The 15,416-nt window shown below is 37.4% G+C and overlaps 1 protein-coding gene across 1 annotated transcript; it reads left to right on the plus strand.

Annotated features, from left to right (window-relative positions):
* The first annotated feature begins 1,693 nt into the window (after positions 1-1,693).
* On the plus strand, positions 1,694-15,215 carry LOC137295128 (serine/arginine-rich splicing factor 6-like). Its single transcript, XM_067826451.1, has 8 exons — positions 1,694-1,871; positions 9,729-9,857; positions 10,176-10,246; positions 10,540-10,650; positions 11,155-11,224; positions 13,149-13,222; positions 13,582-13,695; positions 14,484-15,215. The coding sequence occupies exons 2-8, from the start codon at positions 9,735-9,737 to the stop codon at positions 14,740-14,742; spliced, it is 822 nt and encodes a 273-aa protein (XP_067682552.1). The 5' UTR covers positions 1,694-1,871; positions 9,729-9,734; the 3' UTR covers positions 14,743-15,215.
* Positions 15,216-15,416: the final 201 nt, after the last annotated feature.

Below are 15,416 nucleotides of genomic sequence, written 5' to 3' on the forward strand. Positions count from 1 at the left end.
GATTGTTTTGTCTGTTTTTTTTACAATTTGAGTTGTCGATACCCTCTGCACCCGTTAGACTTGATTTTCAGCAACCAATGCCTGTCGCTAGAGGCAGCTAACGGGATCGGATGGTCAGGTACGTTGACCTGGTTTACACGTGCCGTCGTATGTCAGTTACGCTCGTTCTTGATCACTGGATTGTCTAGTCCAGACTCATTTTTTTTCACAGATCACCGCCACATATTGCTGAATGCCAAAAAACCCCCAAAAACAAGTAAACCTCACACCGATTCCTCGTATGTGCAATGTGGATACGAGTTGTTTTACGTCGTTTAAGGGCTATTCCGACAACGTCATGTGGCTTGAGAAACCAGAAATGGACTTCACACATATTGTACCCTGTCGTAAGGTCGAACCAGTGCCTTTTTGTAAAAAAAGACGATGTTTGGTACCGGTATGCTAAATCTGCAATATTGCTTGACATCGGGTCAGTGGTACAAATGGCAAATTCCACGAGAAAATCCGGGTTTAAATTATATTTTAATTTACATTAGGTAATATTTCGTGGGTTTCAAGGAGAACTATGTTTATGCCCTGTACTAGTATGCATTGAACCCACAATACGCATCTCCAGTACTAGTACTTACACGCAATATCTCGCTTTAAAATCGTGTCGTGTATAATCAAAATGTCAACATTCCCACTTCCGATATGCATGCCAACGTGATACACGTTTACTCAGAGACCAGAAACTTTATTCTGGCAATATCCATTGGGGCTGAGAGCAACGTGTGTCTCTTTCAACGTTTACACCGAAAAGGCATGCTACCGTCATAAACCAAATGAGCATCTTTTTCTGTCTAGTTTACTATAATTCTTCAAGATGAAACCCACATATCCTTAAAAAGTAAGACCATAACGATCATAACATCATAGTCTTACATGTTTAGTTAATTTGTTGGTAGTATAAACTAATGATGTGTTCGTGATGCCAATCACCGGTATGACAGATCCGGACTCAAACTTTATACAGGTCATCATTGCACATTATTGCCACTGCTGATGGACGTATAGTGGCTGCGGCGCTAACAACAAACCAACCAGAGGGTAATAGGACTCGGGGAAGTTGATGACAGCAGTACATATGATTGAAGTCGTCCTGCAAACCACTTTGCTGTCTCGCAATTACAGAGAGCCATTAATCTAGATGTTATGTATTGTCCTACTGTATAATAACAATGTCTCAACTTCACCCAATGTTTGGCTCCGTGTCGCCTCTGCCATGTTGATGGTCACCCTTTACTAATAAATAATACGATAAGTGAATTGATTTAGTAGACGGAAATGCACAGGTATTTACATTACTCAGATATACACAGGCGGGCGTGATGATCAGTATTTGCTTATTTTCATTGCTCTAATAGACGTTATGAAATCTTGTGGAAAAGTGTATAGAACTTCGCGGTTGTATTTACATTCAACAAGAAACAATTTAGTCTTAGGAAGGCAAAGGCATAAAAAATAAATAGAACCTGAAACTCGTCTTAAATTACTCTGATTTGCAATATGGGCAAACATTGTCAGAATTGCCCACTCCTTTGCTTTTCCTACAGTACATGTATGTAATAATCACTTGTAGTCTTGATGCTAACACGCATGGCTGCATTAGTGAATGCGTATCATGTAACAAACTCTAGTATAAAGAATTGCGCAAAGCTCAGTGGGTAATCAAGCCTTATTGTCACGTGACATTAGACTGGGTTTCTGACAGCGGAGATGCCCTTTTTCCGTGTTTGTCACCTTGTCTGAACGCGCACAGACACTGGCGCAGGTCAATAGTGATACAAGTTTAGCATTATAGAAGCCATCTTGTTTGCTGAAAAGCGAAGGTTTGTAAATGGATGTTTTGAACTATTTTGTCATTTTCTAACTTCATATGATCAAATTAATTTGAAGCACGCCGGAATCTTTGCAATGTTGAAATAATTGTGAACAATGTTGGCCAATATGCAATTGTTTTAGTGTGCTTTTGCCCACTTTTCTACAAGTTGTGGCACATGTTCGTTAGGGCATGTTCACAGTTTTGGTAATAAGGTTGATATTCTGGCATAGACGTATTCTGTACGATTGCAACGGTTGTGCTGCATTTACCTGTGGGTGATAACGTAATAGCCCACGTTTTCGTCGTTCTTGCAACGTATATTTGTTGGGTATATAAGCGTCAACGTGCAATTAATAGCAGTTCATTTTCGAGATCGTTTGTTGGCGGTAGGTTCGTTTTACATTTGTTCATTAGAGGAGAATGATGAATATTTGGAATGCAGCAAGAGCGCAGCGTAAAGTCACCACTTTCACCGATCACCTGCTGATTGGATTAAAAGCAACATTGCAGTTTATGGTACCCCACAACGTCTCAGCGTCTTCGCTTTAATGTGCCCTGTACCGTTTAGCATTCGTGACAAGCATGATGGATGCATTACAGGACACTGTACCTTTTGATGGTGCTACACAGAACTTTCCTTTGTAGCAAGGGAGCCAGATTTGTTCCTTCAGATATGAAATGACAAGTGCAATCATTACATCAAATGGGAGTGAGTGAGTCTAGTTTTATGCCACACTCAGCAATATTCCAGCTATATGGCAGCCGTCTGTAAATAATCGAGTCTCTACCAGACAATCCATTGATCAAAAACATGAGAATCGATCTGCGCAATCGGAAACCAATGATGTGTCAATCAAGTCGGCGAGCCTTACCACCCGATTCTATTAGTTGACTCTTACAACAAGCATAGTCACTTTTAAGGCAAGCATGGGCTGCTGAAGACCTATTCTACCCCGGGACCTTCATGGGTCTTACATCAAATGACATGTTAATAACATGAACCATATTATCTTGAGAATACTGTTAACATTGCAGTGTAGAGTGGATTGAACATGATACATGTCTGAGTGAGGCTTGGATATGTATATTGTCACAGGCCATGAATGCCAAAAAGCTGGAAATATGTTGTCAACAGTTTTGTTGCTTTGTTTTGTAAATGATAACTTGACAGTGAAGTTCATCCTTATGCAGTCAAGCGCTGCTGTGTTGAACTCTGATAACTTAGTACAGTCATCCTTCGTAATAATGTGCTTTGTGATACCGCGGATTTGGTTAAACCGCAGGGTAATCCATGGCTCCCATAAAAAAGTTGAACTACGATCACACCCTTTCAGGAAATTAGCTTATCAACAAATCCGCTGATGTGCTCTTATAAATTACGTTAACTAGTGACATTCAGTGCGGATGGCAGCTGACAGTGTTTATCGTACATATCCATTGTGTTTCAGTTGCTTAGAACATGCAGGGTTTTCTCAGTAATAATCATAACATCGTAGTAGTAACTTATGAAAGACAAGACATGCTATCAGTAGAGTTACGACGAGTACTTACAATACTTGCTGTGATGCAACACACCGCACTCTAGCGCGGTAAAACACATTCGTTCCAGAACGTATGGTGTCAGAAACCACATTTTTATTTATTGAATTCAATCCCAATTTTATTGATTAAATCTGTTGACAGAAACAACCGAAACACCGTAAAAGGACGACATTACCTCATTCCATACGTGTACAACTTCCGCTTACCACATTCTTGAGGGTCTGTTTTTCGCGACCACCAATTTTTTCGCACCAATTTCACATTATTCTTAACAATCATGAACAGATAACAGTCTTGTAATCCATGGACTCCAAGACATGCATTATTTACTCATTGAAATCATTTTCAACAACTAAATGGCCAACATTTTGTTTTTTTCACAATCAGAGTTGCAAGTACCGCTGGAAGTCAGCGGTGACATGTCAAATTGTCTCTTACGTAAAATGTATCCAGACTGGTAACGACTTGTGTTCATTGTTATATTAAATATGGTTGCAGAAAACATGCATTATATACTAGCCAGATAGCAATCTAAAATAATCTGTTACGATAACAGCTTAATATGTAAAATATTCTGATTATGGAATAGAAGTTCTTTGATGTAATATTATGGGATCATTGTTACCTGAATCACCGGTACATTGGACCAAAACATTTGTGCACAGGTGATCACTTTTTCCGGCTTAGTTGAATAACAGCAAAGATGTATATTCACATGAATATACGTCTTTGATGACAGGTAGCATAACAGGAACAACAATTAGATTATCGTGTCTAGTGATTTTTGGTCGCAAGTTTCCCGTACATATGTATGTTTTCATTTGTTTGTTTATTTTCACCTTCAACAATGCAATATATTTTTGACGGGGCACAATTCACGAAATAGCAGTTTTATATCCTTGGAAAATACGATCTTACTTGACCCTTGTTCCACATTATGTAATAGTTACTATAATGCGGATGTCATCCGTGGACCCCAAGACCCGTGTTATGGCAAAGGGTGGCTGTATCTCGGTTGTCTCATTATAACATCTTGGTCCTGTCAAAATCCTTCATAAATTATTGTTATTCAGGTACTTTTAACTTGACACAGATGTCTCAATCTTTCATGGTCCCAACAAACAAAATTACCTTTTTAACTCAATATTTGCAAAGAAGCTTGATGTTCACCTACCTCTCTAGTTTAACTAGGAAAATTTCAGTTGAAAGCACAGCTTTGTGTTTTGGTGAACGAAAACCACAAGCTGATCAAAACATTAGGTGAACCAAACGAGCAGGTTGCAGCAAACATTATCTGGAATAATAACCAGTGAACCAATAAATATATGCCTGAAATCTGCTTTTTGTCGTTTCCTTTCATATTGATATTTGATGGTGTGCCTTAGTTGGGTGTTTTGAAGTTCGGATAATTTGATATTCTTTCTTGGTCCCATGAATATTGAGACAATGATGCGGGTCTAGTTTCTTCTCATATAGATATGAGTGAGTGAGTTTAGTTTTACGTCGCACTTAGCAATATTCCAGCTATATGGCGACGGTCTGTAAATAATCAAGTCTGGACCAGACAATCCAGTGATCAACAACATGAGCATCGATCTGCGCAATGGGGAACTGATGACATGTGTCAACCAAGTCAGCTAGTCTGACCACCCGATCCTGTTAGTCGCCTCTTACGACAAGCATAGTCACCTTTTATGGCAAGCATGGGTTGCTGAAGGCCTATTCTACCCCGGGACCTTCACAGGTCCATATAGATATGAAGTGAAGGAATGATGGTTATTAAAATGGCTAATGCACAGTATATTTGACCAGTTCAGATATAAGAAGAGGCATGGAGAAAATAAGTACTGGAACAGTGTAGTAAATGGATCTGTGGAAACAGAACCAGGTGTTGCATGCTGTTCTGCACTCAGTAGCACTCAATAGTTTATTAGCAACCTATGCATACTGTAAATGGTGACTATACTTGTCGTTAAAGGCGACTAAAGGAACGGGTGGAAATAACCCATTGCCGGACGTCCCGGTCTACTGTTTTTTTTTCTGTCGGGCAAGCTAATTTGTATATCAGGTTGTACCTGTGTCCAGTGGACCTTACATTGTTAATTATGTAGTTTATTTAAAAGAAACAAGAAAATCAGCTAATATAGTGGAAAAGGTATCAGGCAAGTGATTTAACAAGTGCCACTGTACCAGGGTACTTTAGCAATTCAAGAATAATTTCCATACGTGATGGATAGGGTGGTCAGGCTCACTTACTTAATTGATGTGTCATTGGTTCCCACATGTGCAGATAGATGCTTCTGCTGTTGATCAATGGATTGTCATGTCCAGATTCAATTATTTACAAACACTGCCATATTGCTGGAATATTGGTGAGTGCGATGTAAAACTCACTCAAATATATGGTGTGCGAATAGTATGAATCTATTCATATTACCTACAGGATGGTTCAGTAAAACTCTAAATCATTCAAAGTATTTTGTCTCAGATGTTCTTTCTCAGTGCAGGGAAAGCTCTATTTATAAAATCACTGAACCAAATATATGGCTAGTAAAGCTCCTGTATTCTACTTATATAAACCAAGCTCCAGTTTGTTTGAAATATAATGGGGTTATTAAACAATCTGGTAATTGTAAATGTTTAATGTATGTGTATTTGTAATCGGTTTCATGAAATTTAAGAAAGAATTTCAGATATTGTATCGATCAGTAGAGTTGTGACAATTAATAGATACGCAAGTTATCGCGATTCAAGAACTGCTTGATAAGATACATCGATACGATTGTCGTGTATCGATTCAACACGATACTTACATACTTAGCAGTCTACGAAAACACCATCTCCCCATCTATTTAGGTTTTCATGGAAAATATTGCCATGGACATGCTCCTACTGAGATGATTTTCACAAATTTATTTTGTTATCTGTGCAAAAAAGCCAGTTGTGCCAATTTCTTTGGAAAACACTACTTTACTGACACATGCTAAACATTTTTAATAGAATGTCTTTCATAATGACATGTTTTATTTTTCTTGGGAGAAAAATACCTTCCCTGAAATAACATAACAGCACATTATTTCCAGTACTTTTATTTTTCTGTATACAAGGACAAAATATCGTGATACGTATCGTATCGTATGTATCGGACTAACGGTATCGTGATACGTATCGTGGCATGGGCGTATCGTCACAACTCTATCGATCAGGAACTAGACTATCCTTACCCACACATTTTTACCAAAATGTTAGTTGTGGAGTCCAAATGTTATGCAACCTGTAACTAAACATTTTGAGGAAACCATGTTTCTCATTATGTTTGTTAAATGAAGACAAACGACTGATGTAGTTTCGTAGTATTGGTTAGTGACCATTTTGTTTGTGCAATCTTATGATTGTAGCCTGTTATGATCCCCATAAGTTTTGTGGTACAGTATACAATTACAATCTATTATTGATGAATAACAGCTTAGATTATGGATTTGTATACCGTGATTGATAACCAGCACTAATTGTTTGAATTCTAAACTAGTCACTGAACTAAAAAAATGATATGCAGTGACCTGGAAATTGTGTTGGGATGTTGTGACCAAAAGCTTAAAACAAGAAAAACAGCTTACTAATTTCAGTGGCTATAAATATATTCTCAACTAAGGCTTACTGGTTGTTTTGATTCATGTTTCATGAAAAACATGAGTAATCCAATCAGCAACTGTAAATTTTGTAACTCCGACTTCCATGCCTACTGAGTTTAAGTACAACAATAATATGAAATAGGAGCCAGTCGAGTTTAATCCCAATATTTTGAGTGTATTATCACAATTAAACAGATCATGTTCAGTCATTTGCTGTTAAGTTGCAACACCATGAAACAGCATTTCAAAATTGAATTATGGAAATCTACAATGAATATTGGAAAATGATGAGAATACATTACTCTCAGAATCATTTCTCTCATAAGAAAGTTGTTTTTTGCCGGAATTGTGGGAATATATGAACAAGTTCCGTCCGTCTGTTCGTTCGACATAGTTTGTCTTCTAAACTATTCATGATGGCTTTAACCAAACTTGGTACACATGTCAAGCAAGATCCCTAGATGTGACTTTTGAGGGTAGAACCAGATGTAAATTTTATTTATTTATTTTTTGTGGTTTCCATGGAATAATGACTTAGGCTGTGACTAGTATGAGGATGTAATCATGTCCTAAACTATACATGCTAGCTTCATCAAACCTGGTACACACATCAAGCATGATCTGTAGATTTGCCTGATATGAATTTTACATGTTTTTTTTTTTGCTGCTTCCATGGAAACAACCTAGACTGACTGTGATGAGAATGTTATCTTGTCTAAAGCAGATCTTCCATTCCAAACTGTACATGATGGCTTCATCGTATAGTTTGGTACATATGTCAGAACTTTCAGAACTGTAAAACCTTACAGTACTCTCCTCCCACTCTGCCATATGCAAACCAAAACATTGACATGCTGTAATCATTAGTAGATGTATTTATGAATAGTATTTTACAATTGCGGGTGATAGTGATGACTTCGTCTTTTTGTTTAATTACCATGATATTTATTGGCTAGTTCTTTTCCCCTCTTCATGTGGAGATTATTTTTGATGAAATTGTTTATGATGTGATAGGTTGTACATTTGCCTTACTTGCAGCAGTGTCGATTACCAACAGTAGTTAAAGACAAAGACAGGTGCAAGGTGATATAATGCCTGATCCCTAAGCAATCTATTATATACCTTAAGTAGTCATTCTATAGTCAAACAGAAAGGCTTTAAAAGGTGATGCCGTACAAGACACCATACAAGTGAAACATAACTGGACCAGCACACTTCGAAATGTTGCTGGACGGAACAAGACTTATTATCATAATGCAATGAGCTATTCAGCTTTCAATTTTCATAGAATTGCAACAAGGCCAAGTGAAGTATAGTTTCACATTGACTTACAAAAATAAGTGGATCCACACCATTACATTTCACATGTCCTTGCTCGTAATATGAGGGACCTGTGTTTGCCAGAGACAAAAAAATTAGGAGACACCTTGAGTTACGGACATGTTTTGGGAAGTCAACTTCAGTTTGGAACTTTCATCAAGTGTGATGGTTTTATGACACCAAGAAAACAAGGTAAGACAGGTCGGGTATTTGATCAGCACTGAGCAGTTAACTGGCAAAAATAGTCATTGCACAGAAAGTAGGGGCCATGTTACACTGCGTCAAAAATGACAAACTTCTCAATTCACTGCTTGTTGAGATAATTTGTCAAATATTGCAGGGGGTTTCCATGTCAAGGCAAACACTGATATTGAAATGGTGTCGTGTATGTTACAGTATTTGTTTTCATTCTACATGTTTGCATGTGCAACACATGCATTTATTTGTCAAGTAAAACCCTGCTGTAACACTGTAACTGAAACATGCTTAAGTATTTTGAAAAATAACTTCACTGCACATAAGCACTGATTTGGCAACATGACTTTCAAGTAATTTGAAAGTAGAATTTGAAGTGGGTTTATAATGTAGGACAATGTCATTGTGTGTTAAATATTGCGGTATGACATGTCAATCACGGTTCTGCTATAAATTTGGCCACCATGTGGAATTTTTCAATGGATGATTGATGTTACCCGGTAATTTGATTTATTTGTTTCTTTTCTTGAAAAGAAATCTATATTTCAATGCTGTCAAAATTGTGATGTTTGTTCTCTTTTGGACCTACGTCTCTCAACTAGTATGCAGGATGTGAAATATTGGCTAAAAATAATAGCTCGCCACATAAGCATTTTAATAAGTTACCTGTATTTCAAAACAGTAGCCTGTCCTCGAGTATTGTACCCTATGTATTGGCATATATCTTGAAAATTGAGATAATTTCTCTTTGACACCCACCGTTGTTTGCTGTAGCAACCATTATCAACTAAATCTTGTCATCACACTCTTGTGATAGAATAAAGACTGTTGAAGTTTCCCAGAGAAATAATGCATGGAACCTTCTACATTTTATAACCTATTTGGGGTTCTCATAGTTCTTCACTGCTGCAAATAATGACCTCAAAATGGTTCAGTATTCATGAAATACTTTGAGAATCATTGAAGGTAACAGTCCTTCAAAATGTTGCCCTATGAACATTTATAAGGGAGAGTCATACATGCGTTTTATATGACAATAAGGTGATGGGTATGTTCTTCATTCATCTTACTGTTAGTATAGGATGCTACTCAAAGCAAGATGAATTGACAATGGTTTCCCAAAATGACACATTCTTGATGTTTGTTCCTGTTCATTTAGTGTTTGTTTATTCCAGGACAAAATGGGAACCAGGGTGTATGTTGGGCGTTTGTCATACCATGTTCGGGAAAAGGATTTGGAGAGATTTTTCAGAAACTATGGAAGAATGAGAGACCTTATGCTGAAGAATGGATATGGTTTTGTGGTAAGTATTATAGAATTTGTGGTTATTAATTCATAGTATTTAAGATTGTCCAACCAAAACTAATTTTGAAAGGTATTACTTTGATTGATATGACAGTAATCACATAACCAAGAAACTACATACCAGACAGCTTGTTTGTGATAAATGTAGGAGAAAGAGCACAAGATTTAGAATGCACTTCCAGTGAAAGCTGTTGTTCTTGCTGTGGTAAAACATTGAATAAAAAGTGCACTCTCACTCGGTGACAGTAAACAGATTTATTTTGAAATCATTACCATAAATTTGTAGAAGTATTAACTTGTTTGTTTTGTAAATCAGGAATTTGAGGATTATCGTGATGCAGAAGATGCAGTTTATGAGCTCAATGGAAAGGAACTCTGTGGTGAAAGGTTTGTAAAGATCTTTACGTAAATCAGACACATTTAGAATGGTAAATGTTATGAACAACTTCGATATTTATAATCTCAGCTATATCTTTGCGAAAATCAGTTGATGATCATTAATTTTGGAATTAGTGGGTTGAGCTGATGCAATCAAATTGCACACTTTAAACAAGATTTAATTATTTAATGATCGGCATGTTTTTTCTTTCTTTTACAGTATTTGCAGAAAGTAATTTAAAACCATACTGAAAAGTCTAAGCCCCAAATCTTACAAAAGCTCTTTTATATGTGCATTTCAGAGTAATTGTCGAACATGCTCGGGGCACAAGAGGTGGTGGCGGTGGTGATGATTGGCGAGATCGCGGCTATCCATCCAGACGTCGTGGCGGTGGTGGCGGAGGAAGAGACAAGTAAGGGATTTTCTTCAACACCTATTTTATTTCTCACACTGTACACGAAAATATTCTAATTTTGAAGCTATTGATGACAAGAGATATTGTTAACCAGTATGCAAAGTAATCAAGCAGGTATTTGCAAAATCAGATCTACAAAAAATCTGAGCACATAATGTTATGGTATGGCATTACTCCAATAACTCTCTTGAAGACAAGTGAAGGATGGGGTTAGAACTGGTCTTGAGCAACCCATGCTTCTTGTAAGAGATGACTAATGGAATCAGGTGGTTAAACCAATCCTATCCCAATTGATTAAATTGATGCTTATCTATGTTAGTCATTGGATTGTCTGGTCTTTACAGGCTGCCTTGATATAGCTGAAATGTTGCTGAGTGTGCTATTAAACAACAAACCAACATCATAAGGCTCTGGATATTTTTGTTCAAATGTGTAATTATTTAAGCCACAGATAGACCATGAAGGTGAAGAAGAGATTCTTAAGGAATGTCTTTATTTCAGATATGGACCGCCAACGAGGACAGAGTTTCGTCTCATCATTGAGAACCTTTCTTCAAGGGTCAGCTGGCAGGTTTGTATTTACTGAAAGCCATGTAAACTTCTCACTTTTCCGGTCTCAATTTCATCTGTGGAAACCTTTTCACTAGGTGTCAAAAAGAGTGGTGATTTTATGAATTTTGTAAGATGTAAACTTTCTTTTTGTTTCAATGAAATTAAAGCTGAAGAATAAGATCTGAAGAATACTCTTAAGATACACTCTTGGTCACAAGGTTTAGTCTGAACTGACTCTCTTGATCAAAGATCAGATGAGTTTCTTGGAGCCTGCACTGTCTGTTCTAATTCCATGTGTATGTGGTAGATTTTTTTCTGATTGAAATCTCTTTATCATATTTTTGTTTAAAATATTTATACTGTTTATGAATCATGGTAATCGAATGAAAATCCACATATTAACTTGAACGCTTTGGAAACTATGGTTTAAGACCAGTTGAGTACAACCTTTTCATTGAAACGGTTCCTGTCTGGTTCTTTTTACTTATTTGTGTCCTTGACTTGTATGTATGGTTAGGTGAAGCAAATGAGATAAAAAGATCCTAATAGTAAATGTTTGTAAGCTCACAGATAGCATCTGCGTAGTATATGAGTAGAAAACAGTCTTTGGCAAATTCTTCATTTTAAATTCTTATCTTCCTTCCCTCAAAGATGACCGCTCAGATGACAAGAGGCTAGACGGGGCAAAAGTCATTCTTAGAGGTCATGGTCACACATACCCGAGGGTCCTTAGGTGTGATGACGGGCACCTAGTGTTGAACGTGCTTGGTTTGCGCATGGGAGTCAGACGAGGGACTCTCAGGGCTGACAGAAAGATGACCCTGCAACACCCTTGACCAGGTGTATACCTGTCAAGAGATGAAAAATCAGTTTTCCAAAAGGGGAAAAATTTGGAAACCTTCAGATGTCCTGAAGTCAAAAGTTGTAAAAGGGAAATTGACCGTTTTGTGATGAGACGTCAAGGTGACTCCTGTAGATGAATTGGCGGTAAATGTAGAGTCTGCCCTCCTCAGATGTAATGTCGATAGAAAAACAAATCCTAGACGTGTCCCCTGCTTCCTCGATGTTGTCGTCATGGCCAGTTGACTGACCTGTGATGTGTGGTGTCCATTTGACCTCTGAGGTTGAGTGCCAGTCTCATAGGGTTCCATTCCAGCTTTGACTATTGCTTTCGGGCAGCAGGTAACAAACAAAGAGTTTTCTCTTTCAAAACAAATGTCTGAGTCTTTCTTGTCTTGTTTCATTGTGCTGGGTATGTCTTCATTTCAGATTTATGTTGACCAAACTAATGCCCCCTCAAGGGGATGCTAAATGGGCTTGTTTTACATATTATATTGAAATATTGTTTTGTAAATAACAAGACACATATTTGCAAGTCCAGTATCAACTTTGATATTACAAAAACATTCACTTGTTAATTAGCCTGCATCTGTTTGAGTCCTTCTGAAACCATATAGCAATGTAAATGCAAATACAAACAACAGACCGTTCTCAGGGCTTTTGAATGGTTCTGGCAATGAAAATTCTGATTTAAGTTTCTTCCCACCAGAGGTTTTAGAACAAGAAATCTGCATCACTATAGGATGATTCTATAGTTTGTTTTTTCTCTACCATGAAGAAATATTGTGATTGTAATGTTATTTATACACTTTATTTCAAATAACTATGAAAATGCATGCACATTGTATATTCTCAGTATCTTATGCTTGTCCTAAGAGGCGAGGATCTTTGTCTGAACTGAGTATGACTTTGGTTGGTTTCCCTTTGAGCATTTACAATACCATTGACATTTTTCTCACTGTCTGCCACAGATTTAGTCGGTTCTACTGCTGTGGGAATGACAAAGCATAACAAACATGTTTGGGTTTGTAGTTGTGTATCTAATTGTGTAACTTGCATCAGATTAGTTCATGTTGTGACCCATGTTTCTCTCTGTTGAAAAGGACCTGAAGGACTATATGCGTCAAGCTGGAGAGGTCACCTATGCAGATGCACACAAGAAACATAAAAATGAAGGGTACGTGAATAGCACTTCATAGTCCTCTTTGAGTGGCATGCTTAGAAGTTGGTGAAGGAGTCTAATTGCTTGACAAGGATACTAGAATCTGTCGTAATGTTATATCATCCAAATAAAGAAGTTGTTCTTCCATAAAGTTTGTCCTTAATTGAAAGTTATTTCAGTTATCTTTTGTTTACTAAAGGAGACCAACAGAATATTCTCCTGCTAGTATAGGCAAAAAGTACACTTAATCGAGCCACTTGTTTTTATTACATTTAATGCTTATTTTTTTCACATCTGTTATATAGTATGTATAATTTGTATTGCTCTTTGATTGTCATTACGTGATTTTCATGGTTTTTTTTTGTTTTTTATAGCATTGTGGAGTTTGCTACCCACTCTGATATGAAAGCAGCAATTGACAAATTGGACAACACAGAAATCAATGGAAGAAGGATCCATATTGTTGAAGATAGACCCAAAAGAAGAAGGTAATTGTGTAATCTAAATCTGAAATATTGATCATCACATTAAAACAGACTGATTATGTAGAGTGGAAGCATAAAATGCAGGTTTAGAGAACCTTTGTCTTTTCAACTTAAGATTGATCTTGTGTGTGCCATGAAGTATGACTGAACAACACCAATCTTGCTACAGCATAAAATATGTTTAAGCATTCTTTTGAATAACCAACCAATCATGCATCAGTGTCAAATTTACTGTTTTCATTCAAACATGTGTCACCTATTCTCCTTGCCTACATAGGCATATCCCTTATCCATACTCCTTTTAGCAGGCAGCATCAATGAGCTGGTCCTGATTATTACCGATGGTAATTCAGCATTGTTAATACACGTGAAGCCAATCAACAGGAGTACCAAGATACCGAATGCTGTTTTATAGAGTGTTAATTACTGGACAGTCAGTTGGGCATCTGTGGTGTGCCAAAAGACGAAATAGATTGACGCTGGATTATCGGGCCTGTAAATGATCATAAATTAACAAGCTTCTGACAGGACTAAATTCTAGTGTCGATATAGAAAGCATGCTGTATTTGTGGGCTGCCGTTTTAATTTTTTTAGAGCTTCCATTGTAATTATGAAAGATTAGGGCTTGCTACTCATATGAATAATGGATAACGTCTGCAGCATGTCTGGAGTAAGAGACTACAGTATATTATTGTTCATAATAGCATTAACTTTTTGTGTGGGATCCAAACTTGGGTTATTTACTGGCCACAGCTTATAATTTGATAACTGACATGATCTTTCTTCTGCAGATCCTACTCAAGAAGCCGTAGCAGGAGTCGCAGCCGTTCACGTTCTCGCCGAAGCAGATCAAGGAGCAGGTCTAGGAGCAGGAGCCGTAGTCGCAGCAGGAGCAGAAGCAGGAGTCCCCGTAGCAACAGGAGCAGGTCAGCCACTCCAGCTAAGAGATCAAGATCACGCTCATATTCTCGTTCTAAGTCCAGAACACCAGATAAAGATGGATCTCCAAGCCGAGATGAAGCAAGGCAGCAGTCGGATAATGAAGATTAGATATCTGACCTGAGGAATTACGTATAAAGGATGGTATCAAATCTCAACACTCATATGTTTAGAATTTATTCATGATATTGAGCAACTTGAAAGAGTGAACAACTTAAATGTATTGTTATGTTTTTCTAAGTAATCATATCTTCATCTACTGGTCATTTTCAGACCCAACATCATCCATATGTTGCATTTCATCATATTCAACTTATGCTCATCAGTCAGTCCTTGGTTAGGATTGTCTCCCCTTGTAACATGGATCATGTTTATTTTAATTGTTCATGCTTGAATAGATTCCTTTTAAAGGAGTAAATGTGTTTTTGAGGCATGTACTTCATCATTCAAGAATAATATTTCTTGAGACCAAAATTGTCTTTGTGGAGATTCATACCTTGTTCATTGTGCCCGCCAACGCAATCAGAAGATATAAGTAGTTTTTAGCCTTCACTGATCTAATAAAACATCATCGTAATCCATAATACCTTGTACTGTTGTTAGTATCCTGTGAACAGTGTCATACAAAGTTTCATCAGAACAGTTCATGGTCACAGGGTTCGCCATTCCATGCAGACAATAGTTTCCTGTTTTGTGCAAGTATCAACAATCCTGATACTCCATGACATTCACGCATAACCTCATTGTGAGGGCTGTCTTGACCAGTGCCAGGAGTATTTTGTTTC

Source organism: Haliotis asinina, chromosome 8 (assembly GCF_037392515.1).
Source record: "Haliotis asinina isolate JCU_RB_2024 chromosome 8, JCU_Hal_asi_v2, whole genome shotgun sequence".
Classification (NCBI taxonomy): domain Eukaryota; kingdom Metazoa; phylum Mollusca; class Gastropoda; order Lepetellida; family Haliotidae; genus Haliotis; species Haliotis asinina.

Coding starts and splice junctions, on each gene's coding strand:
- LOC137295128 (XM_067826451.1), top strand. CDS start 9,735: ATGGGAACCAGGGTGTATGTTGGGCGTTTGTCATACCATGTTCGGGAA. Junction 10,247..10,539: donor AAGGAACTCTGTGGTGAAAG/GTTTGTAAAGAT, acceptor TGTGCATTTCAG/AGTAATTGTCGAACATGCTC. Junction 10,651..11,154: donor GGTGGCGGAGGAAGAGACAA/GTAAGGGATTTT, acceptor TCTTTATTTCAG/ATATGGACCGCCAACGAGGA.